Here is a 27,391-nt window from a genome sequence, read left to right as displayed (position 1 = left end):
GTTTGTTTGTTTGTTTGAGTTTAAAGCACTTTAGTTTTAGTTTAGCTTTAGAAATAAAATTTACTTTCAGGAAGTGACCTGATCCCTCCAAGAGTCAATGTAAAATTACTGTAAAGTTATTATGTCCCAACTCTTGACAGTTATTTCCACTGTGTTTTGGTAAATTGTGTTTTATTCATCCAGTTTTCTATGTGTGACTTGGCATATTAAGCTTAGCGTGTACATGTATACCATGCTGCCGTACCCACGTCAGATCCTCATTATATTCAATTGAGGCACAAAGTTAAGAATTTGTTAAAAATATTATAATATTTAAAAGTGAGACAATATGAGGATCTTTTTCTTTGCTTTCTTTTCTTTTTTATAGTTTTATGTTGAGTTCAATGTTGTTTCTCTCGTGTTGTAAGTGTGTGGGGGGTGAAAGTATGCTGCATATTATTTTCTAGCATTTTTGCTGCGTCAGATTTTACATACCTAACTTTATATGTTTGGTTTGTGAGTCTTACTGTAGGGCATTTTCATTACCAGCTCAATCACACACAGACGCGTCCATCAAATGAGTTCACCGTCCTCTACAATATAGACGACTCTGATTAATTGTTTGAACACATGAGTAAGTAGACTAATGACTGACACAGAGCAATAATGTTCAAGAGTGAGATTAAAATCTGCTGGTGATTCATCATGTGTAGGAAAGCCATTGAGTTAAGGGGACAGAGAGACAATGAAAGACAAAAGAGAAAACAAGGAGTGCAGCAGGATGAGATCACATCACTATCTGAAAGAAAGTTCCACAGATAACACCAATTGTTAAATGCAGATAATTTCTCTTTCTTCACTGACCTGTCTCCATGGCATTTCTTTTCTTTCTTTCTTTCTTTCTTTCTTTCTTTCTTTCTTTCTTTCTTTCTTTCTTTCTTTTAGGGCTGTCAGCTATTTTAAAGCAGGGTGCATGTGCATGAAGACCATGGCCTTCAGTTTTCTGCAACACTTTTCTGAAATAGTGTTGTATTAAACCACCCATCATAAAAACAATATATACAAACATTTTAGAAATTTGTCAAAAACTAGTTTAAAAGTTTTGTTTTATTTATTAAGGCAAATAAAACTGAATGCCCAAACATAAATCAGCACAAAGGACAAAAAATTATTCAGTGCCTAAAACTGCAGTTTCTGTTCTGTAAATAACTGTAATTTGACATCCTAATTTGAAAATAATGTGCTGTGGACAACAATAATAATTATATTTAGCATTAAAAATATAATTTGAATGAAAGAACTTGTGCACACTGATGGACTGACAATTACAGAAACAGAAGAAAATTATTTTGTGCCGTTAATTAGGGCAGCTTTGACGTAAACCCCACATTAGATGGTGGTTAAATAAATTTGTTAAGCTCTGTGCATAATGTGCATAATAATAGCTGCAAAAAGCTTCACAGAGGAAGATTCACTATCATTACATATGTTATTTAAACAATTATAATAAAAAGTTTAAATGTTAAATGGAAATAAGAAAATGTAACTTAAATATATATTATATATTATAAATAAGAACTGTCAAAAAATGAAAAGAAGAAAAAGAGTAAATCAGCAGTGCTGGTGAGGCTGTTGGTGTTCACACACTGCCATTTTCACTCTTTCACTCATTTTCACTCTACACCAGCTTTGGTGTAGTTATCACAACAGTGCTGCTATTTCTTTGTTTTTATTGGTGCAAAACCTTTAAAGCAAGCATCATTAACTGTAGTTATCAATAGAATATGTGGTAAGGAGCACATTAAGGAGGAGAAGAAGAACGGCTGAATTATATGTTTATATGGTTACCTTTAATCCAGAGCCTGACCAATCTAGGATCGTGAAGACCAATACTGATATTTTGTTGATGTGAAAATCTGATATTCCAATCATCTAAACATATTTACATATTTTTTTTAATATATTATATTAAATATTTTTTTTTTACATATATAAACATATTTACTTGCTTACACCCAGCTTTGCTCGGATCACATGGTGTTACCTTCCAAACACGTTGCTTCGTCCTAACGGAAGTTGCAGTGTGCCCTCTGGTGGACAAATTATGCAATGTCAACACTTGCGACATGGTTGAAGGGTGTTTCTCTCATCTTTTATTGCCTTTTTTTGAAAGGCAATAAAAGATGCTATTATGTATTGTATATAATACTGGCCCATTAATAAATTGGTCAGGCTCTACTTTATCTTAGTCCAAATTTTGTCGATACTGCATTCATTTTCTGTGAGTACTTACAGAATTAATATACCTCTTATGTTTTGTTCATTTATTCTGTTTTAAAAAGGCACTCACTACATTTAATGTGACAAAAATAAACTGTACACAACAAACAGCCGCTCAGTGTGTCACAGGTTAGGGTCATGGAAAGGTTAATGCTATCAGATAAGCAGGCTACTGGAACAATGTGTGTGTGTGTGTGTGTGTGTGTGTGTGTGTGTGTGTGTGTGTGTGTGTGTGTGTGTGTGTGTGTGTGTATGTGTGTGTGTGTGTAATGTTCACCTTGAGGAATGCATGCAAAGTACAACAGTGGTACATTTAATCCTGTAAAATTTAAAGCTGTTTTTGAGTGTCAGTAAATGTTTGCAAAATACAAATCAAGTGAAAATGGACTAAAATTTTAAGAAATGCCCCCGTCCACACATAGCAGTGTCAAGATGCTTTGTGAGTTGTGTTGTTAAAAAAGCAATACAAAAAAGAAACACGTTCAGTATATTTTACAGTTCAATGAAAAATACAACTTGGGTGATTTAAAAAAAGAAGTAAACATAGATGTAAACATGCTTGGCAAATACAAATTAACAGCATCACATTCATCAATTAAAATCCATCCAAACACTCTCAACGTGTTTGTGATCATTTGAATGTCATTTTAAAAATGCAATTGTGTTTTACATTACCGACAGTCTGTGTTTGTGTATGTTTGTCTGTGTTGATTCATAATTCAGAAAATGGTAACAATCATTACAGAGACACATTGTTTGTCTGTTGAGAGAAGAGTAGTAATGAAAGAAGTGTATTTTGCTCATTATGATAGCTGCAAATTCAAGCTTTCCAGTTAGTTTATGCCAGCAACGAATGGTTATGGTTGGTACCATGCACTTCAGATTGTTTTTTCAAGCTGTTAACATATTGTAGTTTTTCGCATCAGGCTACATTTTCAAAGCCAAACATAATGTAGCAATAGTTCTACATGTCATCTAGGTAAATACGGCCTGTTGATCCAGCAAAAACACAACCTACTTTCCTCTGTTCGATAAATATTAAAGTCACTTTGTAGCATGCTGCTGGGCTAAAAATAGACCCCTAGAGTATGAGATGACAACCCATAGATCAATAATAGTACTGAATGAATGGCATGAATCTAGCTCTCAAGCGGTCCTGCCCACATTGTTAAAAAAATAAGATTCAGCATGAACAGATGGAAGAAGAGCCTTGAGGGCTAAAAAAAAAAATCAACAGAGCTGTTCAATACTGCTCCTGTAGAAATCAAACTTCTTAAGTAGCCTATTTAACAGCAACATCTCAATGAGGTATTTCTACTGCACCCTCTTCTGCACCGTTAGTTTTATTCATTTTTGGCAACACATTTTCTTCCCATAGCTATGGCATGATGACTGACTTCTTGGGAGCAGTTCCAATCTAAGCATAGGAAACAGAAAGGCACATTTCTTGACATCTCAAAGGACTGTGCACTCTCCCAGTCTGAGTATCTTTCACTCTTCCTGTCTCAACACTCCTTGTATGTGGATGAAGTGTTTGTGCATTCAATACTTAATTATTCTCACTGTCTTTGGCCAGTGCCGGTGTGAACCCATTCAACTTTGAGCGCTCCATTGTGTACTGCGAGAGGTTTGTCAGACTGGTGTTTCCCTCTTTTCTTTCTTTGTTTTCCTCATCTGGCTCACCATCTTCTTCTTCCTCCGTTCTCTCCTCCCCGAGCATGGCGCTGCCATTGTTTATGCTTAAACTTGCCCGCCGAACATCTTCAGGTATGTTCCTCCGCAGTTCACGGTTCTTGTTGCGCCTGGCCAGCTTACTGAGGGATCCGAATCGTAGGTTGAAGAGATTTTCCTCTGAAGATGATGCGGTCTCTTGCGTTTGCTCGTTTCCCTGATGATCGTACGGCTCGCATGCCCCCTTCAACCTCAGGTTGTTCAGTTTGCTGTCGATGCTCTCTTGGGAGGACGTCTTGAAGCGGCTAGCATCCAGACTGGCGAACAAAGCCCGTTTCTCTGGTGACAGCATGTCAAGGGAGTGAGCTCGCTGCTCTAGGCCAAGCTGACGGCGCTCCATGCTACGGATGGTGGCTGCCCGCTGGAGCTTGTCATGGATCTCAACACTCAGACGCCGTCGAGTTTCACGAAACTCTGCTCGGACGTTTGCCTTCCATTCAGCAGCATGTGCTTTAAACTCCCCAACCTATGAAATATGAACATGGAAACAAAGCAACAGTTAAAGGATAATATACAGATTAGCAACAGTATACAGTATATAGTATATAACATTCAATATAGCACCATATACAGTAACAACTACTACTGACACAAAGAAAACGTAATTTCATAATTACGAAAGTGGTCAAAAGTAGGTTTTTACAGGCAAAGTCTCCCTGCCACTTTCAACTCTATTTGCTATTCATATATATATATATATATATATATATATATATATATATATATATATATATTTTTTTATATATTTACCACTACACTGTTGGATACTTATATTTAATGTGGCAAAAGTTCCAGTGAAATATTGATTCTCAAAGTTTTGAAGAGTGTTTCATTCATTTCAGAGAGCCAGCATACTGTTGAGAGAAGAAACACACCCATCAAAATAATTCTAAAGCCAATAATTTGTTGATTAAACATTAAGCTGTCAGGGAGCTTCACTGCTGGGCGTGAACTCTTCCAATATATCACAAAAGGTCCTTTCATTACTAACTTGGCACAAGCCTGTTTTCAGTTTAACACAAAAGTTTAGTAATGTAATAAATGTACGCTCTAGCAAAAGTGTTTAACCCTCATCAGGTCTGTGATGTAGTAGTCATTAATTACTAAGTTTGTGTGTTGCTTTTACTTAATATCTGAAACCTGTTTTGTTCATTCTAACTGTCGTGCTAAATTATAGCTTTGTAGCCATTAGTAAGGTTGGATCTAACATTTACCAATACCAGCCTTGGAAATATTAAAGAAAAGCTACTGTCTAAAAGACTGCACTCATGAATGTTAGACTCAATTGACCTATGCCCCATTTTCATTGCCCTTGCTTTAAATGCTTCATTTCCAATTATTCTTCTTACTCTTACGGCCAGCTGGCATCAGGTTAATATTGATTTTCTTAAATGTTCATGAAAAGACGAGATGCTTTTAAAGAGAAGGGTCACTAGGGAAACATGCATATCCACTTGTTGGTTGCTGATTGGTTGCTGGAGGTTGCTGGAAGTTGATAGAGTGAAAACATTTGCAAACACCCAAACAATGCTGCATGGCAAACCTCTTTGTGATTGCTTTGGTGACAAGTAGTTTGCTGAGTCATTTGCAAATACTTGTAAACTACTTCACCAAGCAGTGGTGAAACTGAAAAGTGGAACATATTGAAAAGAGAAAGCATCTGCCTTCAAAATAAAAGTTAAGTCTTTCTGAAAAGTAAATGGCGAGGGTTTGCAAAATTACAGATGTTGGTGGAAATCTGCATTCAAACAAAGATATCACAAAGAGGTTTTTGGTGCAGCACCCTCTTTGTAACAGATTTTAATTAGTGACACACAGCAACCTCCAGCAAACATTACCAATCGCTTGGGGGAAATACATATTTTTCCATGGTGAAACACTGCTATGCCAGGGGGATGCCACCTGGTCTCTAAGCCTGTGCGACTGAGGTCTTTAAGAGATGGAAGCACAAGAAAATACAAGAAAAATAAGAATGCTTTTAATTCTGAATACTGCAGCACCGTAGTGAGATCCTAAAAATAAAAAAAATTGAGACACAAACCACAGATCATTTTTAACTCACTATAGATATTTTAATAATTATAACATATAAGATGCTGCCTCTGAACCTTCAGATCCAGAGTAGAGTTGTAAAATAATACATATACAAGACTTACCTCCTCTTTGGTCTTTTTAGACAGTACTCGGAGCCAGTCTCCGATCATGCTGAGGACGGCTGCAAAGTACGCTAAACCTATGAGGATCCAGAACCACACCAGAGGCTTGTACCACTTCATGTAATCGATCTTGCGATTTCCACCTGAAGAGGAAGGAAAATGTCGTTATGGTCAGAAATTAAGCCCAAAACTTCAACAGAACAGCTTACTGTGCCCGAATTTTGGAGCGTAGCTCTACCTGCCACGTAGTCTCCTATTCCCACTGTAGTGAGCGTGATCACGACAAAGTAGATGGCATCCAGTGTGGTCCAGCCTTCAATGTGTTTGAAGATGACAGCAGGGATGGTGACAAAGACAATGCAGCCAGCCAGGATGAACAGGATAACAGATGTGACCCTTATCTTCGTCTGGCTAATCTGCTTGTGTTTTTGCTGAAAAGAACAGGAGGTGCATTTAGAACCAATATAAGCAACTAAAAAGATGATGTAAGAGTGACAGTGTGAGCCACAAAAAGCAATGAAACATGGCTCACAAACAAAAAAGAAGACACCATTACATATGCCATTAGGGTAAGAATAAAAATGCAGCTAAATGTTAGAATGATATCTGCATATTTGACTTTTTTACACAGCCAGTAAAGAAGAAAACATCACAATGTGTTACTTGTATCTCACCCTGAATATCTTTTCAACTTTTAAGACGCTTTTTACAAAGATGGTCCCCAGCTGGTCTCCGATCCCCGCCAACAAGAAGCCAAAGAGAGGGATGCCAAATATGGCATAAAGGATGCAAAAGATTTTCCCGCCTTCCGTGCTCGGAGCTATGTTTCCGTAACCTGTTGAACAATTGAAAGCAGAATGAGGAGGAGGAGGAGGGGAGAAGAAATGAAGAAACAGGACAGGAAGGTCAAAAAACAAACCAGGGCTGAGAAGAGTGAGTGGTAAGATGAGAAGCAGAAGACAATCAAGACCTCCTTATGCAACATAATCAATTGAAGCTCTTATGTAATACCTTTCAGTTCCAGGAGCAGGGCTTGAGGTAAGTAAGGCAATAATTAGATTCCCCTTAAAGAAAATTGAATTAATAATGACATACTATGATACAGGGAGGTAAAAGGAAGGAGCTTGAGGAGCGTCAGGCAGGAGACACAAATCACTATCTCCTGTTTTAACCTGCTGAAAAGCAGAATATTAGCATAATACCTGTTCTTTGTGTAGAATATACTACCTTTATTGAGAGAAGTAATATGTTTACACATGTTGGACAACATACAGTACAGTGCGAAAGTCTTAAGCCACCTCTCATTGCTTTTTACTTCTAATTGTGGATATTGGATCAGAAAATATTGGTATATTAGTGAAAAAGTATATTAGTAAAAAAATGGAGTCAATGGCTTCAGCATCAGAAAAAGAAAGCATGCAAGGATCTATTTCAAATTTCAGTCTCTTTAAGAGAAACACATTAACAGTATATATATTGCTCATATAATTTTAAAATGAGTGTCTTCAATTTTTCAAGCCACTGGACATAATAGATCAAAGGAAAAAGATGATGTCCTTAAGGAGGCGTCAATCTTATCCTGTTTATCTGTAGAGTTAAAGCCTCCCTGTTTTTGTTTCTGTAGAATGTCTAATTAATATTGATCATATCCTGCTATCTTTGAAGGTCTTCTCAAATATTTTCTTTTTCTCTTAAATAAAAATAGATATAATTTGCTTTTTTTTTTATTAATGGAGGGGGTCCTATGGGGTGATATTTGTGCACTAGATTGAATGAAGCAAGCTACCAGGTTAATTAAATTTCTAGACTACACCATTAAGGAGGTCAGGGACATGCTGTTTTTCCAGTCACCTAAAGGATGGTACCCACAGCTGATAGAGGGAATACAAACAGTAGCGCCTCAGCTTTGATTTTGTGATTGTATATCAAAATGTTCCATCTGATCAAAGCCAGGCACCCAAAGTCTTTTTACTTTCATTTTTAAAAGAATTTCAGTGAGTCACAATTTACTGTTTCTCTTTAAAAAGCAAGAAAGGGCAAAATGAGACAATTAAAAAAAACCTCAACAGTGTCTTCATCATACACTGAATAATGAGTCAGGTCTCACGTACATCTTCAACAAAATGACATCAGACTGAATTCTCGTGAATGGGACTCCCTCTCTCTCATATATACTTAAGAATGGCAAGGCTTAACATTGATGCCATTTAGTAGTCCTCACTACTACAAACTTTTCCTTCTCGTACATCCTCTTACATCTGTTCACGCTGTATAAATGAAGACTGTGCTTTTGAGAGTACCTCGTGCATGTATTTTTTATGAGATTTGAGGTTCGCCTCAGTCTACATTATTCTTAGATTGTTAAAATTGAGTTCAAAAGGAATTTTGATGGTTCACACGTACAATGAAAATTGCATGGACTGTCAGCAATACCAGGTTCATCGTGTTTTAGAGTAATAAAGAGAGCATTATCTAATAGTTTTACCGATAGTTGTAATGACAGTTCCAGCGAAGAAGAAGGCACTGCCCAGGTCCCAGTGACTGGAATTGTACAATGTGTCTCCAGTAGGCCTCACTCCTCCACTCACAGAATCTATAGCATGCTGGAAAGTAGAGAAATATAGAAATTATATGGATTAAAAGTATTTAAAATTGCTTAAAACTGAAATGTGTACTTTGACATAATTAGTGAAAGTCATGCCAAAATGCTTAATAGCAGCTGGCTCCTGTTTTGCCGCTGAGCTTTTACAAACTAATCAAAGCTATGACTGTATGCCAGCTCAGCTGATGACAACACAACAAACACGTGTCTGCTTTGATTTCACTATACACAGCCCCAATGGTGTGAACAGAGTGAGTAACAACGTCCTACTATTGTTTCTGTTACATGTGCCTCTATGTATTGCAATTGATTGCGTAACACTCGTGAGGAAACTGAGATTAGATCCAGTGCAACGATCTCCAACATCAGCCCAGAAGGTCACCACCTGAATACAAAGAAAAAAGGCTCTGAACAATAGAGAAAGGGAATGCAAGTTAAATGAGGTCTGAATCATTCTTATATCCGTGGAACGAGCAAGGGCGCTACCAAGGGGGGTCCTTGGTAGCGGAATAAATAATTTATTTATTACTGCATATATGATTTTTGTCATTCATATTGTGTCACTTTGTAGGTCCCTCACAATTTATAGTCATCACCCCATCACCTCCGGCACTCCTGCACTGTTTTGCTTTTGGTGTGCCACCACAATATTTTTGGTGGTGCCCACATGGCCACCCCCATGAAGAAATTCTGGAGACATCCCTGGCCTTGAGGCTGTGGATTGAGTTACAGTTAATTAAATCAGCTGATCACTGTTGTAGTTCAGTCCAGACTCGTATTGTGTTGAACTCATATTGTGTTTGATTTCACTATACACAGCCCCAGTGGTCACAACATACTTCATACCGTGTACATTATAACATACCATAATAGACCCATTTCTGTAATATACTCACATATCTATATTATTGCTAATATATATTGTAATATAACTATATCACTAAAGCACTTCTGGATGGATGCAAACTGCATTTCGTTGCCCTGTACCTGTGCATGTGCAATGACAATAAAGTTGAAATCTATTCTAATTCTATTCTATTCTAGCTACCGTTTTCTGACTGTTGTGAATTGTAATTGGAAACTCAATAACTAAGCATTGCAATAAACATGTGTAGTTGCTCTCTTTTTAATTTCCTCTTGATCATCTTTGGCTTGTGAGTTTAAAAAAGACTTGTTTGTTTTTTTAAATGAGAGAAAGGCAGTGAAACTTAAGTAAAAGGTGTTGCAGCAGGCTCTTCTGAGCCTTTCGAATTACTAATCGTGTGCACATCAAGTTGATCTGACCACAGGATGCATTTAAACTGTTCAGTGTCTGGCTCTCTTCGAGGAGCTGTTTCTCCACACACCCAGTTTCCATGTTTTCACAGTTCACATGGACCAAATCCACACAGACTCTCACTTGCAGCCCAAACACTGCTGTTTCCCTGTTGTTCGTTCACGTCAGCCTTTTTTTCTGCGTTCAATCGACTAGTTTGTCTAGTGCAGGGAAAACATTTACTGCTTCATTATTTTCATTGATTGCCTTCTGTGCTCCATTATGCTGCCATGAAAAGTTAATTGACTATCATTTGGTCTTTCTACATTTTCTGTTTATGGGCATGCTGTGTTCTCTACACAAGCATTTATAGTTCTTTATCTTTAGGCTCAAAACTTCTGCTGACATGAAAGTCACACAGAGCAGCCCCCATTTTATACAGTGAGATGTGAGATAACCTTTCAGAGAGTGCAGAGCGGTATAATAAAATATGTATGAACTGCCGTGATACGCATTTTACAGCAGAGAGTCTGGGACCACTAAACACATAGCTGCACATGCCTATTCAGAATCTTACATGTGATTACCTCGGCTCCATCAGTGCCCTCTCTCCCTAATGAGACGGATTTTTTGTATCTATAATTAGGCAGTTTCAATTACGTTACTTCATAGGTTTTAGCAGACACAGCTGCTTTATGGGGGCAATATCAAAGTGGTAATTATATAATAAACCCCAAATAACCTAATTCTGGAGTCAAGGGAGAGCTATAAATAGCCGCACAATGTATCTGAATACTGTATGAGGAGATCTATTTTTGGCACTTGTCTGTTTCTCAGCCATGTTCATGCTTCATGAGAGAAAAATCCTCCTTTTGCACATGCACTTTGGAGCCATGAGGATGGTGACTTGTGTTGTGTTGCAGCACATTAATTAGCAAGACAAATGGTGTTTTCGTTTCACGCCTCGTGCTCCTTTCTATTTTGATTTCACCAAAGAATCACTGCAGAGTGCTCACGAGTCCTCGTGGCTAATGTGTTTTCTGTTTCTTCAGTGCAGGATCATTACAGAGCAAACACACTCACTGCAGATTTTTATCCTCTCGGTGTGCCTTTCTACCCCACAGCGGGGGACAGCGGTGATCCTGCCAGCATGGTGCCTTGCTCTATCCTTCACCCAACCTCATTGTGATACATTGCCAAGCACTGTCCTCTGCAGCACTTTCAACATTACTAATATCTAAAGCTTTAACCTAACCCCCTTGAAGACTTAATGCTTGTTGCAATGAAGGACACTGAGGTCCATCATATACAATCAGGGTAAAAAGAAAGTGCACGGTCTCTTTCTAAGGTTACGTATCACGGTATAATAATAATATAAAATCATCTGGTCCTTACCAGGTCCTAAAATTATTTTAGTTCCAGCTCAGATGAACAGCATCACATGATATATTATACCATATTTTTTAACAACTAAGCCAAAATACAGAAACAGTGGATTTAAACTAATTACATATAGTGATCCAGCAGGTTACAGAACCTTTAGCACCAGTAGCTTGAGTAATCCTTTTCAGTAATCATCATCAGTCTCTCACATCATTGTGGAGGAATTTTGGGATACATATAACTACAACATTACTTCAGTTCATTGAGGTTTGCAGGTGTCCCTTTATGCACAGCTCTCTTAAGGTCCCAGGACAGCACTTCAGTCCATTGCAGCACATTGATTCTTTCCCTTTTTAGCCGTTCTGTTGTAGTTTTGTTGCTGTGCTTGTAATCAAATCTTGTTGCGTGACCCAGTTTTGTCTAGAATTGATATATGCAGGTTTGACTCACTGACTATAAGGTGCCCAGATCCTGTGGCTGCAAAACAAGTCCAAATCATTACGCCTCCACTATCATGCTTAACAGTTGGCATGAGGTGTCCTGATATGCTGAGTTTCGTTTTTGCCAAATGGGGCATTGTGCATGTCTGTTCAAAGCACATTGTTCCAAAATCGCGTTGTTGTTTGTTCAGATGCAACTTTGCAAACGTAAGCCAGTTTTAACATTTCACCTGTTAACTTCGGGCCTGTTGTCTCATTGTCTAAACTTGTGAATTTGCTGTGATTTCCACTCCTCGGAAACTTTGGAGCTATCTTGAAAGCTTTCCACGTATGAATAATCTTTCTCACTGTGGAATGATGGATCTCAGATTGTTTGGAAATGCTCTTGATGGGCAGTAACAATTGGTTCTCTAAGATCATTGCTGATGTCTTTAATCCTGAATGCACACACATCAGAATGCTCCACATAAGCAAACTACCAAAACCTTTGCTTTTATAGATGTGCTCACACTTTTTCCTGATTAATTAATTTAAATGCACTTTTTTAGATTATGTTAAATGAATAATAGCATTGTGCAAAATATCATGTGATTTTCATTATGTCCTCACAGAATGGTTGTATATGGCTGGTTTTTATGATTGACTTTTCATGTGGAACAGGTGATCAGATTCAAATGAAAATAGCAATATAATAGTGAAAAAAAAATAAAAGTTTATTATTCATGCTTAAAAGCCCAGTGTTAAGCTGTGGAGGTATTTTCAAGGAAAACCTGAAATGGAAATGAGTAGAAATGAATCTCTTTTGCCTTTCTTTTTCAGTGCAGCCATCTAAAGAGCTTAGCCTTCACTAGTTAGTGGAGCATTTTGATTTCGCATTTGATCAAGTATGTAGAATTTGCTTGACGTTTTCCGGAAAAGCACAATTTGTGCTACATAAGATTATGACGGAAATGGCAGCACAACCTGACGTAGATTCTACTGCAGGTAGCTCGGTGAATACAAAAGTTTATTTTAAATAAGTGACTCATCAATAAATGAGACCTGACTGGTGTCAGTAACAGCACGGCTTCACATCGTGCCATAGTGTGAGTCATCAAAACAGCAACAGGAAAGCCAATTAGGTCTGCTGTCTTCGTGGGCGCACAGTGGGTGCGTGGACGACACAAATATTGAAGAAGACACGAGGAGGTCAACAGACGTGCATGGGCACACACTCACACACATTAAATCAACACACGCTGTGCCCTAACAAGAGCTTGCGATGTGATATACTGTCTGCTTCCATCTCAGGCATGCACATGCTTCCCAAGGTTGCCATTTTTCTGTCAACTCCTCCACCAAACAGTTTGACAACAGTGAGTCACCGCTGCTGTGTCCCCGCATAAAGGCTTCGGCTGAGTGACAGGCTTGACATAGCACACACAGGCCGATAATGGAAACTGTTAGAGGACTGGGCATACTTTTTGATGGAGTACTTGTGAAGCAGCACGTCCTCCAGGCTTTTGCTTGAGACACCAGGAAAAAAAAGTGTTATTTGTTCATATGAACTTCACACATGGCTTACACTTAGTATTGGAATCCCATAACAACTCAGCAGATCAACATTATATCTACTGATTTATAGAAATTTACATATTATGTTTTGATTATGTTAGTACATCACTTATGAAGCTACGATAGAAAGGAGAGGAGTAGCAGTAAAAAGCTCATCATTATACATATAAGTGCACAAACCGAGCATGACTAATTTGCCACTATTCTTAATTAACTATATCAGATCAATGACTTGACATGTCACTAAACATTTTCTTATCTATCTGAATTAGATGATTTGTCTAGAAGAATCTCATGTCTATGATTCCAGCACTTTTACTTTGAGCAGCAGGAGGTGTGTGTGCCTGCTGGTCTGTGTAATGAATAATTGATTCCCTCCGGACCCCAGGCACTCCATGCTAAAGGTTCTAATTTCCACACACTCCTCCATAAGACATACTGTTATTGATTTTTGAAAGCTCTTGATAGGGCTTTTGTGGCTCAAAGGTTGAGCACTGCTAGAGAAATAAAAGAAGAAGCTAGAAGCAGAAGAAGAAAAGAACAGAGGTGGGTGTGGAGAAGGAGAGCGGCAGTCTGATATTCACTGGAGTAGTGTTGAAGATATTAACGTCAAATGGAGCCATCCTAGTGGAAAGTGGAACACACCATTAGCATTGCCATTTGGTTGTTTCCAAGTCTTTACTATTTTCAAGCTACATTCAAAAAACAGGAAAGCACAAGATTTCTAAAAGGCTGTTTTTTTTCTCTCCATTGCCAAAAAAAACTATTTTCAGTCTCTTTTGATTCCTGTTAATTGTGTGCTTGTGTTTGTATTTCAGCTTTGTGTTACTCAGTTCTTTTGATTGTCCAGAATGTTTCTTTCTTTTATTTCTAGATGTTCTCTGCAAACTGATTGCTTTTTCTCATCACTCCCTCACAAATCAAACTTCCCACTCACCCACTCGTACATCTCAAATCATTTTCCACTCACCTTTGCAGTTGTAAGTGTCAGCTGGGTGTAGTGACCTTAAATCTTGATCCATAATTTTGGATGTGGTGCTAGAGAGCAATGTGAACTGCTGCCATAGTGTGGTATAAAGCGGCTGACACCATAAAAATGCATTGTAAAATGCGCCGTTAAGTTTCAATGAGATGGGAATGGTTCTGTTTTGTGGGTCTGCTTGATAGTGCACACAATTATAAAAAAGTTTCACAAGCTGGCTTGGTAAAATGTGGAACACTCTAAAGACAGCGTCAGACCATATGCCGCAGGTTTAAGAGTTATCAGGCGAGTTTTTTGGGCGAACAGCTGTGCCCAGTAAAACACCGGCACCCTGCTTCTATGCAGCAGATGCTGTATTGAGGGGGAAAGCAGATAGTGACGGGATTTTGTGGAGACTGTTTAGAATATTGAGTTTCTGAAATCTCTCTTGGGTCTTTAAAGATTTTAACAATTTTTGTATGTCATAATAGAGCAACATCACACAGTATTAAAAAGAAAACATTGAAAAAAAAACTTGGTTCCTGACATTTCTCACAGTAAATATAACAGCGCTGTCACAGCCATGAGCTTGTTTCCTTATTTAAAACATGTGGGCGTTGTTAAAGCTGCACTCTGGAATTTCATATCGCACTAATACATCTATTATTGAAGGTTTTTTAGCTATGCAAATACAAGTTAGTTATTTGTCAAATAAAATGGGAGAAAATTGGCCTTATTGCTATCATTACTCTGTCTTTACACAGCAAGAAAACTAGAGAGAGCTGCAATTAAATAAAAAAATGTTTGTTGTGAATATAGCATAAAGGTCATTGTGAAGACATTTTTTGCCCTCTTCTCAATGATCATGCTGTCTTTTGTTATGTAATATCAGGCTGCATGTACTGGTGTATGTGTTCTAAAAGATCCGTGTTTATTAGAAAACTAAATGCATTTAGGTTTCTACGGGAGGGTTGATTGTTATCAGTTATCAGCTGTTACTCAGGAAACCGCCATTCAATGGGAAGGGCAGAACAAATGTCTTGGTCAGGCTGTAGCAAGCAGCAGCCATATAATTTGATTAAAAGTGCCTCAAAAAGCCCTGAGAGCACAAACAATTTTTAAATTGTATAAAATTCAGTGGCTCCAAATCCCTTACTTTAGTGCAAAAATGAAGGAATTCACCCACTGTAGTTTTTATTAAGAGGTCAAAACTATTTTTGTGCCAAGCTATAAATGTGTTCTTTAACGCTGTAAAGTTGGGCATTTTGGAGTTCTGGAGTCTGTGAGGATTGACTTTTGGAGCCAAGTTTAAGAGGCCATTAGAGTAACTGCAGTTTTTGGCACTTCCACATTCCCTTTATTTAACAGAAAGGAGCACTGTGCAGTCTTATCGTAGCTACTTCTTAATCACAAAATAGGGCCACCATAAAGGATACCATGCTTTGCCATCCTTTTAAACTCTGCTCCCATCCAGGGGACCCTGCCTCCTGCTCTACAACAACTGGGAATAGCGCCAGCTCCCCATCCTTTTACCTCTACCTAATTGCTCGGTACTATAATAAAGTGCACAGAGGCTGCCAAAATGCCTGGAAGAAGGAAACAAACACCAGACAATCATGTCCACTTTCAAGCGCTTACCTTGATGATGGCGTCCAGCTCATTGGGAGTAACACATGGGTGCCTTTCGAGGAAAGAGGCCTTCTCCAGGGTGATGCTAGTTTTCAGGTTGCTCTCAAATGGCTGCTCCAGAGCCCTGAAGGCAAGACCTCCACAAACCAGGTAGAGAACAACCACAATGAACACCGCCAGCACCGTCTTCCACTTCATCACTGAGTGGAGCCCCGCTGTCGAGCCATCAGAGTTGGTGTCCATGCTAGCCACAACACTGGCAGAGCGAGATGAGATGGACAGACGTGGCAGTGGACAGTGACCACTGGCTTTCGGGTCGCAGCCCATTGGGTTTTGCATGGTGGCAACACTTGCCTGGACCAGGGTTGACTTCACCATGCCAGGCTGGACCTTTTTGGGAGGGACCAAGTTGGTCTGGACTGCCACTAGCAAAGAAAGTAGGAGGGAAGAAAGGGCTGTTGTAACACATATTTTTTTTTAATATAGATTACAAAGATGGAAACACCAGTGGTTTACTGCACGTTTGTCTCTCTGATGGTCATTTATGATGTCTTATAATAATTGGCTAAAGGCTCTTTTTGTAAGAACCTTTTACCTAAATCAACAGGCATTTGGACATTTCATTTGTTGATTTGTTCGCAGATTCTTTTTCTTATTTTCACCTTTTCTCTCACCTTCAGCCTTTCTTTTGGTTTATATTTCGAATTTTGTGTTGTGGAGACATTAACATAATTTCATTACAACTGTTTAAAACCTATGTGTCCTTTATCAAGCTTTGAAAACATTTTATACCTCCTACACTGGGCTAATAAAAGGCTTTTTGCAAAGTCAAACACTATTAGAAAGAAATCTAGTTATCCAGCCTACAGCTCCGCCAAACATAACAAGACTCCTTTGTCATCTCAGCAGCTTGTTATCCTGAGAATTTCTTCATATAAAATGTATTTCAGATTTCACTTGTGAAAAGGGGTCCACAATCACTTGGCCTCACATCTGCCTTACAGATCATAATTTGTACTCTCATTTTAACATCTGATTTCAACCCTGCTCTGTTACAACACATGGATGGATGGATGGATGGATGGATGGATGGATGGATGGACACAGATATATAAAAAGCACACCAAACCAAAACCTTACAGTAATGTTGGCAGAGGTGAAGGTGAAAATTGAGTTACTCTCTTTGAATGGAAGCAGGATCCAATTTTTCTAATAGACTGTAAGTGAGGGATAAGTGCCACTTTCAGTTATTGTCTTCCAAAGAGGTTTCATAACAAATGCATGTGTACTGTAGCAGGTCAACCATCAAACATCACCTATGGAGATAGCCAAATTTCGACTTCCTTAATGTATATAAAGCACTGCGTGAGCTTTTTCAGAGCTCTAGACTTCACCCCTGCCGTGACGCCCCCACAACTCTAAAAAGGGAAAGCATGGAGTGCCTCTGAGCCATGGGTGGAGCTTGTTGTCTGTGATGTAACCTTTGAAGGTAGGGATGAGAAATGTATTTGTTTTTTAAATGGGGTGATATTACTTTTGGGATATGCTAAGTACAATGCACACATGCTTAATCAAGTATTTATGACTTTAGAGGAGGGGACATGTATTTCTTTAATATTTCCTGGAGACTTATTCCATCTTGCCTAAACCTCAACTTAACACATAAGGGACTTGCTTTCTGTTCCCGTAGTGTGAGTGTTTAAACAGATTCAGGTCCCCACAGCATGATCATGCACTCGCACACACACACACACACACACACACATCGACCCATGAGTCAAAGAATGTCCAGGAAGTGGCTTGTTCCCTGATCTAAGAGCTATTCATCTTCCGAGTCAATTCTTATATAAAAGACTGAATCAATAACACCAATGTGATGTCAGCTTAAGGTGGGGAAAAACACTTTCAGTTTACAGTATCTGTCTTTAAAGGTGCTGACTGCAATAGAGCACAAATCTATTAGAAAAAAAAAAGACTGGGTGGTGAATCAGCTGGAAGACTCAGTATCGTATGCTATATTTGGTGCAATGTTTTTTTAGAGATGAAGTGGAACAGTTACTGGTTAGTGAATTTCAAACTAGGCCAAGTCCATGACTAATCTAACTAAGATTTTAATTTCCTTTTATCACAGTGTTTGACTGCGTGAAATTAAATAAATTAACTATGACTGAATGTCATATATTTAGTTTATTTGGTTCATTTCAAAGTCAACTTCATGCACTTCTGAGAAAAAGCAGAGAATATGAAACTATAATCTATATTTTACAGCTAGAGTTGAAACCAGAAGTGCAGTGAGCACTATAAGGTTTGCATTTCACCTTTCTGAGGCTATGATCCATTAATGCAAAATCCTTTTTGAACCATGCAACAGCTTCGAATTGATTTTTGCAAATTAAATAAGGCTTGAGTGGAAAGTGGTGTTTTTTCTTTTTTTTATCTGATCTCAACCTCTCAGCCCTCCCTTTGGATCCAAGTATGTCTGGCCAAAGCAGAGGAAATGTTCTCATGTAGTGATGCCCCTCATGTCGACCACAAAGATGGACATACAGAGCATGTGGATACAGATAAGGAGTTTGATGACAGTATCTATCATATTTACATCTGATGTACAGTTAAGTGTACAAAAAGAAGTCTAGTGGTATTAAACATAAAGGCTCAGGCAAGCTTTAGGCCCTGTGGCACTGGGCAGGTTGTAGGCGTTTAATTCGGCAGCTGAGCCTCAAATTTCAAACATTAAATCAATCCCAGTGCACACCAAACACTTCCGGCAGTGACTGATTTCAAAATAAAACCTCTGTTAAGGGAGGCGCAAGCATCCTCAACACGATACCCATGCATAGTGTATTAAAGCAGAATTCCTTTCCAGCAGTGACTGGAGACTTAGCACGACTCTTATATGCTTTTGAAAGGGCAAGGGGTACATGAGCCATGATATTATTTAAAACAACAACAACAACAACAACAACATTTCTCTTCAAATAAAAATCGCATGTCTGAAATTCTTATAAATTCTATTCCTAAGTATAATGATGTCTTTTAGATGGCGACATTATTTTTAAGTAGACACATTTTACAGCCTAGTTCTCTTTTGAAATCTCTTCCGCTCTCACACTGGTTATTTCTGCCAGCCTGTCACTACCAGAGCTCCGCATCCAGCAGCGTTGCTTTATACGTCTGAGCGGACAGATAGTGCAAACTAGAAAAGCCGCGTTGTCGTATATGAATGGTAATTTTGCATCACAAAAGCAAATAAAGGGACCGCTCAATTAAATGAAAAGAAGCATAAATATGAATTTCTGTATACTGAGTCTGTGAATAATGCAGCCTGATGAGATTGTGTATCAAGTATTTCCATTCAGATGTTTAGGCTACTGACATTAAGAGTACTATTTAATTGCATATCTGAAGTTATTCCACAGTAAAACAGCAATATTCACCAACCTTGTTCTGGATCCCAGTTAACTTGTTTTCTCGGGTTTTCTATTGGAAATTTCATCTCTAGGTTTGGCTCAGTGAAAACGCAGGTAAATTCAGTCAGCGTGATCGCAGAAATACAGGAAAAAATGGACAAATCACAAGAAATTCATGTTGGACACATCATCTTTTCATCGAAGTGGGAGTGGATTGCACAAAGGAATAAACGCATCGCAAAACCGCATTGTCTGTCTTCCTTTCTTGCACCCCCTCCTTTTTTTTCTTCTCCACCTCGCCTGGAAGCGTGGTGTTCGCCTGACAGACTGACAGAGATACGTGTGGCACCTTGCACTGAGCAGTGGCTCCACTCCACGGTCCAAACCACTTCCAAACTCACACTAGAGCACGCACGCAAATGGTCCGGTCCAGAAACACAGCCGGAGTGTGGCCCAACCTAGCAACTTTACGCACGCGTTACACCGGCAACGAGAACAACGAGGGAGGATGCTGTCCCCTCCCTTTAATTCAAATAAGCGCTCTCCTCCACCTGCCTTCACTGTTAATGTGCATCGAGCTTTGCATCAGAGGCATTTTCTCTCATTGTGGAATCCGATTTTCAATACTCACTCTTATATTTTCCCCCAAAACCAGATGATCCTATTATCGTTATCGTAACCAGCGTCTGACCACATGGCGCAAAGATGATCACCAAATCAGAGGCAGAGTTAACCCATTACATCATTCACGCATGTGAGGAAAACTGTATTATTTATGAGCTTCAGTGGTACAGGGAGGTCACCTCTTCCGGCAGCCCCCCCCCAATCATATACTATAGATCTGATGATTTGGCGGGATGACAGTTTAGACAGGGGGGAAATTAAATGTCTCGTTATCTATTTGTTATGTAAAAACGCCCTGCAACACACACATGTACAAGATCAGAAATGAATCACTTAATAAAAGAAGATGCGGTCTTATGGGAAAATCGAAATAGATCATCGTGTGGATACACTGCAAATAAACAAATATACATTATTGTAAACTGACTTCTTTACGATCCTAAATGATCAAAGTCAGCTCTTTGAGCATCAAAAATATTGATCACTTTACAATAAAGTTATTGTCCAATGTAGTCATTGACCAGTTCTCCTTTGAACTTATGCCCAATTCAAGTGCCAGTAAAATGTGTTGCCTGTCACACTATATTCTTTTGCTGGTAAATGACGCAAGGGGTTAAAAGTTAAATCAAACAATGCAAGGAAAATAAGAGAATTAACAATATGATGCTGACAGAATGTTCTCGTGGCCAACACGTACTCAGATGAATCATAACTTATATTTGTGGTACTGTAGTTTCCCACATTTTACTGTAAAACTAGGTCACTGAGGATTTGGCTTTTTATGATAACAGCACACCATGGTCAGAGTTTGTTGCAGTAATGAAGAAGAACGGCTACCATTAATGATATGCTTATTGATGATTTTGGTGCAACTGGAAAGGATCTAGTGACCCACATGGTGAATAAATTATAATGTTTGCTCTTGAACCAGCCACATGAACAACCAGAAAGCTGTTTTAGTCCATTGGAGGCAGTATTCTGTCTGCAAAGCCACAAAACACATTAACCTCACCCACCAAAGTAGAAAAAAAAAGTTATATAAACACATAATGCATTTTGAAATGAAAAGAAAGAAAACCTTTCAGTAAAGCAAAAATATGGCTGAAATCTGTCTAGCTCCTGCTTCTGCTTTTCTTACTGTCACACTGTTAAGACTACTACTTAAATGTTATTTTAATACCTAAGCCTTTTCAGCCAGACATTTAACAAAATGTTATTTATTAGAGAGAAATACTTCAAACCGGGGGATCTGTGGAGAGATGGGGGATTTATTCTTGGAGACCAAACATGGGCTTTCAAGGATGATTTCTCACTTGATGACCTTTGAGAGGGTCAAGTGGTCCTGAATTTACGGCTGTATATGTTTTCCTGTTTTGTTTTGATTTTTACACTAGCCCCACTTGCTCCCCCTGTTAGTCTGCAACTCCACACCCAGAAATCCAAGTACTGAAACACAAATATTCACAGGAGATCTTTGTCAGGTTGTCTATTATTATGTTGTGCATGTCATATCTTTATCATATGTACTGTACTCTTCAGACTGTTGAGATAACTATTTGACATATTTCATTTAATCAAGTTTGGATTTAAGGGCGTTTTTCTTAGGTTGTCATTTCGATTCAATTTTCTCATTCATGTTGTGTGTGTGCGTGCTCCTGTTGTGCATCAACGTGATGACGACAGCAATCATAGCAACCAGCATGGCGACGGGGAAGCGTTACTTCGCTCTTCATTTGCTAAACCTTTGATAGGTTATTACTTGTACGATATTTGATTGTATCACTACGTCAGCATGTTTACGGTTAAATACAGTGAATTTTCTGGATGGATCCGAGCTCTGCCATCTCTCCCTCAGAATATTTCCGAGGTTGGGATATGCTGAGTGTAGTATTATGGACTCAAGAATAGGTATGCTAATGCTATTAGCATTGGTTAGCCATGTAGCTGGATAATGAGTCGGGAGACGTTAGCACATTTAGCTTTTTTGCTTAAGCAGCTACCTAAAGATAAGCTCATGTCCACCGTATTTACTGTTAATAATATGGCTTCAAGTCGGTCAGCACAGTGGTTACTAGTCCCTTGTCTGTACCGAAAACAGCTTGTAAAACGATGCTTCAGTAAAGCCAGCTTACGTTTAGTGACATTTTAACCTGTTAAATCTTTATTCGTTTCTTCTTGTTTCTGGTTTGAAGAGATCCACGATATCAGCTTAGTACTGCCCTCTATAAACTTAAAACCAGTATGTACTCTTATTGTTTGCTGGAGCTTCGTCTTATTTATTTTCAGTGTTATTCAAACATTTACTTCAAATTATGTTACCACTTTTTGAGTATTTACTATTTTTATTTGTAAACAGTCAGTGTTATGAACATTAAAACCTATAGCACAGAATTTACCCCCGAAAGTCTTGGAACCCCTTAACAGTATATTGCCAGGTCCAAAAGAAAATACTCTGTACTGTAATGTGTTATTAGTTAAATGATCAAAAAAAAAAAATACTAGGAAACGCATAGATTCCTGTTAACTAAATTAGCATTGCCTTACTGTGTATCTTCTGTGGTAAACTTGCTGTTTTAGTTATCTAAAAATTATTTAGTCTTGAGAAGCGCTGTGCACCACATACTTATAAAATGAAATGATAAATGAAAAGTTTTTAATCATAAAAAACCTGTAACTGATAAAGTGTGAGTCATAACACTTTTTTACATTTTAGGAAGTGTGTCATTTGGACTGGGGTACAGCCCTGGTGTGAGAGGAAAGGCTTTGAAAAGTAGTCGTAAGTATTATTACATGCTCATGAGTACTGGTCATCTGTAAGAAGAGCTTAATTTAATAGTTTATCATATATTGTTTTGTGTTTTTAGCTTTCTGTCCACTCTCCTCTAGCAAGTTGACACAATCCATCATTAAAGACCACATGGTGTCTCATTACAAAAAGGTTTACTCAGCTAAAGGTGAGCTGCATGGCAGGTATATTTTACAGTTGTGGTCATGGTAATTTGGGGCTGTTAATGATTTATTTGAACTGTTCTTTTTTCAGGGTGCATTGATTTTACAGCATACATCTTTAATTACTTTTCAAAAAACCCATTAATGGATGGATTTGTTCTGGATTGTCTCAAAAAAGTCAAAAGTTTGCATACACTCAGATACATACACTAACTTAAATTTCTTAATAACTCGTGCTTAAGGTTCTTTTAATTTGACAAGGTCAAAGCCTATTAACATCTCATTGGCGATCATGATTGACAACTGGTAGTTTTTCTTTGGAGCATAAGAAGGTTGGTTTGACAGGACTCATTAGACTGATATTCAGAACAGGAAAGTCCAAAGAACCCACTGAAGATCTAAGAAGAACAATAGGAGTTTACTCTAGATTTACACAAGTTGGAGCCATTTCTAAACAACTGCAGATTCCAAGATCATCAGTTCAAACAGTTATAAGGAAGGTTTTATGGTTAGATCAGACAAAGATTAAGGTATTTGGCCACAATGACAAGACTTAGGTTTGGAAGATTAAAGGTGAGGCTTTCAAACTTAAGAACACTGTACCATTTGTCAAACATGATGGCTGTAGCATTGTGCTTTTGAGCTGATTTGCTGCCAGTGGTACTGGTATACTGCACAAAGAGGATGGAATAATAAAGAAGGAAGACTACCTCAAAATTCTTCAACTTCACCTCAAATCAACAACCTGATGATTGAAACTTGGACACAATTGGGTATTCAAATGGGACAATGATCTAAAACACACATCAAAACTGATTTTGGAATGGATAAAGCAAAGCAAAGCCCCAGTCTCATATTAAATGTGTGAACTTTGTATAAAAACTGGTTGTGTACCAGGAAACCAACATGTGAATGACCTCAACCGATTCTGCCAGGAAGAGTCAAATATCCACCTAGAATTGTACCCAAAGCTTTTTTGTGTTTACCCAAAGGATCTGGTCCAGGTGCAACGTGCTAAGGGATATTTAACCAAATACTGGTGTAGATTTATGTATATATTTGAGCCTGTCTGTATACTTCAGACCAAAACTAAGTATTGTGTTTAATTCTGTTGTGTAATAATACTAATAGTTTCTATCTTATCCACCAGCTGCCATTGATACCTCATTACCCAGAAGCTTGCTGTGTAGTGTGAAGTGTAAGTATACATATATATGGTGGCCATACTCTGTTCTTATGACTCATACAGCAGGAGATGTTGGGACAAAATAAATTTAGATTGTGTCATAAGTTTAGCTCATAATTAGACAAATAATGCCATAATTAGCAGTGCGTATAATAAATAAATAATAGGCAAATAAAGTAAAGTACATGCTTTGCTGCTGGTGATAGTTCTGCAGTGCAGAGAATTGTATCTGTTGTGCTACTTCAGTTGTTTTAATACCTCTTTACAGACAATGACCAGATCAAGCGGGATAGGTTGAGGAAAAATGGCCGTCCTCAGTCAGCACCTGCACAGAGGAATAGCAGAACTTCATACTCTTCATCACAGGTAAGAAAATCTGGCGTTGTCATTAATCACTGCTTCATGTGATGCTAACAATTTTTTACTAGCAGATTTCAAGCAAACACAAAGCCAACTTTATTTGCTTGGAATCTTTTTCAGTCTACACAACAACAGATTCACCCCATGTGTGTTTTTTAGAGCAGATTATCTGTGCAGTATGATGACAGCACCTACCTTTGCTCGAGGAGCTCCTTGGTCTCCAGCCCTAGGTTCAACACCACCTTTAAAGTCAATGAGATGGTTTATCCATCGCTCAAAGTCAGCTCTCATCACACTCGCCCAGCATCAGAATTGAAACATCGGAGCCCGGAGGCAACTTTTCGAAGAAAGTCGTCAGCTTGTTCATTGGCAGCTTCTGGAGATCAGAGTTCCTACAAAACCTTCCAGGACCCTGTCCGGAAGACATACAGCGGAGACTTGCTACTGAAACATTCACAGCACTTTACACAAGACAAACCTTTCACTCCTAAGACCTTAAAATCAGATAAGAGCTCATACTTGTCAAAATATCGCTACTACAGAGCACCACAGAGAAAACCTACTCAGGACTGCAGCAACTCAACATCATTTCAGCAGGAGATGTGTGATGGAAGGTAACGGCTGAATGTCTTGATGAGACTGCAGATCTAAAGACGTGTCTCGGGAGATTTTTTTTTAGCATGTGCTGCTTGTGTCTTCACGTGTCTTTTGGTTGTTTTCATACAGCGTAAAGAACAAGGACTGCATGCTGGATGTTGATGAGCCATCTCAGGTAATTTGGAGAATTTGATTTGATTAACAATGCATACATATCACAATTTATCAGTAATACTTTGATCACAAGAACGCTTTGACAGAATCGAATTACACTTCCCATTTTCCAGCCTTCTTTTCTTTTTTCTGTTTTTTTTCTACAGGGATTTATTACAGAGCATGAGTCGTTTGAGGATGAGCTTAATGGCACATATTCATCATCAAGACAAAAGAGTCGAGCAGCCAAGGGCAGAGAGCGCGGTTTTTTCGACTCCTCGTCCAGGTGAGCTCATGCAGTAGAAAAGGACATTGCATTTTATTATTTATTTAATTACTTTGTTCAGTAAGATTCTTAAAGTGTTTCATCTTCTAGGGTCTCACCAGAAAATAGGAAATCTCCCAATATGATGAGAGTATCCACAGAGTAAGTTCACCGACCTTCTGATTAGTAGACATAGACAAATTTTAACAATCTAAAGTAATACATTATCTAATAAATGAATTATTGTGTTTTGTCGAGGAATAGAGAAGAAGAATTAATGTACCTTGAATTCATTTCTGCTGTGACAGAAGATATCTTGTCCAGGGGACACATTTCTGACAGGTTGAAACATTTTAATTCTTTTACATTTTCTGTGCCATAGTTGGATGACAGATGTACAGACGTTTGCACAGCTTCTTAATAAATTTGTATGTGACTGATAAAGGAGTTATTGATTAAATAGTAGCTATGAGTCTTATTTTGAGTAATTACTGACATGTAAGTGTCTGTGTCCTCTGCAAGGGTCCTAGACCGTGTGTTAAATCGGCACATCGACATGAATCGTCATCAACTAGATGAGGTCAGCATGTAATTTCATGCATAATACAAAACATTTTAGGTAAGTCATGTTCATGGCTTTTTAAGCTATTCTTATAAGCCCGCTTTGCTTGTTTTTAGGGTAAAATGCGCCACCTGCTGGAAGTGTTGTGTAAAGACTTTGAAGAACCAACCAACATATCCAGCTCCACTGCAGAGCTTGAAAAAAAGAATTATCTGCTTGATAGCCTCCTACCGTGTCCGGAATCAGCGGGAAAACATGTAAAGACCAAAGAAGACAATGACTTGTTTCCTTATGTGTCCCCAATTAAACACTGTGATTTCCCAGCTTATACTGATCCCTTATTGGCTTCTACGCCCTTACACTCTCCTACAAGAACTCCTTCTCAAACTGAAATAACTGAAAAAGATAAGAAGGGTGACAGTGAGGGAAAGTTTATTGACTTTTCTTTGGTCAGTGAGCATGTCACTGATAATACAACAGCCAGTGAAGAGGATTTCCATATAGTAGGCACAACTGTTACAACCAGTGTCCACAGTGAAACCCAGGAGAATTCTGCTATAGCCAGTGATCAAGAGCAAGCTGATGGACAGTCTAATGAGCTTGAGGATCTAGGGAAAAGTTTGTCAGAGTCGTTGCATGTGTCCAGCAACACACACTGTGAAAGTGCTGCCAGTGAGCAACGTTCAAATACAGGGGATTCTGGCAGCGATGATGAATTTTAAGTTTTTATTGTACTGTGGGATTTTATGTCCGTCTACATTTTTACCGAGTGAAGTGTGTTCCAGAGAATGAAGTGATATTTCACATTTTTAAAAGGTGTCATATAAAAAGAAATAACACTGGTTATTTACGAGCCTCACTAAAGAGTGTTGTACTTCTGCTTTGTTTTCGATGAATTTTTAACAACAAAAGCACAATGAAAATGTCACAAAAATAAGTCTGAGCTTTAAAGTTCTCATTTAGGATGGGGATAAGCTTGATCACTGTAGTGGCTGAGCTGCAGTTTACCTCTGCAATTAGTTTCAGTATACTGCCCTGTCAGTTTTAAGTATGATGTAGCACAAGTTAACATTTTCAGATAAGGTGTGAAGTGTGTTCAACCTGAAAAGTCCACTGTTACCAGAAAGTGTCTTTACAACTGCAATAAAATTTGCTTTTCATTCACTGCTTGCTTCTGATTATTGAGACTATCATTGAGGTTCTTAACTTGGGAAATATTGCAACTGGGAAACTATAAAAAATAATCTATTATATGTATATAATAGGTTTTATGTACACTTCACAGGTAATCTGTAATATTCTACTGTTCAGTTAT

At 38.4% G+C, this 27,391-nt stretch overlaps 2 protein-coding genes across 6 annotated transcripts; one reads left to right on the top strand and one right to left on the bottom strand.

The window, feature by feature from the left end:
* Positions 1–3,145: 3,145 nt before the first annotated feature.
* On the bottom strand, positions 3,146–20,084 carry kcnk10b (potassium channel, subfamily K, member 10b). The gene is made up of 7 exons (XM_040042888.1): positions 19,412–20,084; positions 15,980–16,395; positions 8,632–8,749; positions 6,821–6,981; positions 6,385–6,577; positions 6,147–6,289; positions 3,146–4,456 (listed from the first exon to the last, which is right to left on the bottom strand). The coding sequence occupies exons 1-7, from the start codon at positions 19,464–19,466 to the stop codon at positions 3,809–3,811; spliced, it is 1,734 nt and encodes a 577-aa protein (XP_039898822.1). The 5' UTR covers positions 19,467–20,084; the 3' UTR covers positions 3,146–3,808.
* A 1,597-nt stretch (positions 20,085–21,681) lies between these two features.
* On the top strand, positions 21,682–27,240 carry spata7 (spermatogenesis associated 7). 5 transcript variants are annotated; one of them, XM_040042885.1, is made up of 12 exons: positions 21,682–21,912; positions 22,718–22,780; positions 22,869–22,958; positions 24,104–24,151; positions 24,408–24,505; positions 24,659–25,113; positions 25,226–25,271; positions 25,417–25,535; positions 25,626–25,676; positions 25,773–25,856; positions 26,037–26,094; positions 26,193–27,240. In XM_040042885.1, exons 1-12 carry the CDS (start codon positions 21,897–21,899, stop codon positions 26,796–26,798), a joined length of 1,734 nt encoding a protein of 577 aa, XP_039898819.1. In that variant the 5' UTR covers positions 21,682–21,896; the 3' UTR covers positions 26,799–27,240. The 5 variants fall into 5 exon arrangements, with proteins under 5 accessions (XP_039898819.1, XP_039898818.1, XP_039898817.1 ...); XM_040042884.1 differs by having other exon boundaries at positions 25,384–25,535; positions 25,779–25,856; XM_040042883.1 differs by having other exon boundaries at positions 25,384–25,535.
* Positions 27,241–27,391: the final 151 nt, after the last annotated feature.

Source organism: Simochromis diagramma, unplaced genomic scaffold, assembly GCF_900408965.1.
Source record: "Simochromis diagramma unplaced genomic scaffold, fSimDia1.1 OVJJ01000304.1, whole genome shotgun sequence".
Classification (NCBI taxonomy): Eukaryota; Metazoa; Chordata; class Actinopteri; order Cichliformes; family Cichlidae; genus Simochromis; species Simochromis diagramma.
This window is presented reverse-complemented; position numbering and strand designations above follow the sequence as displayed.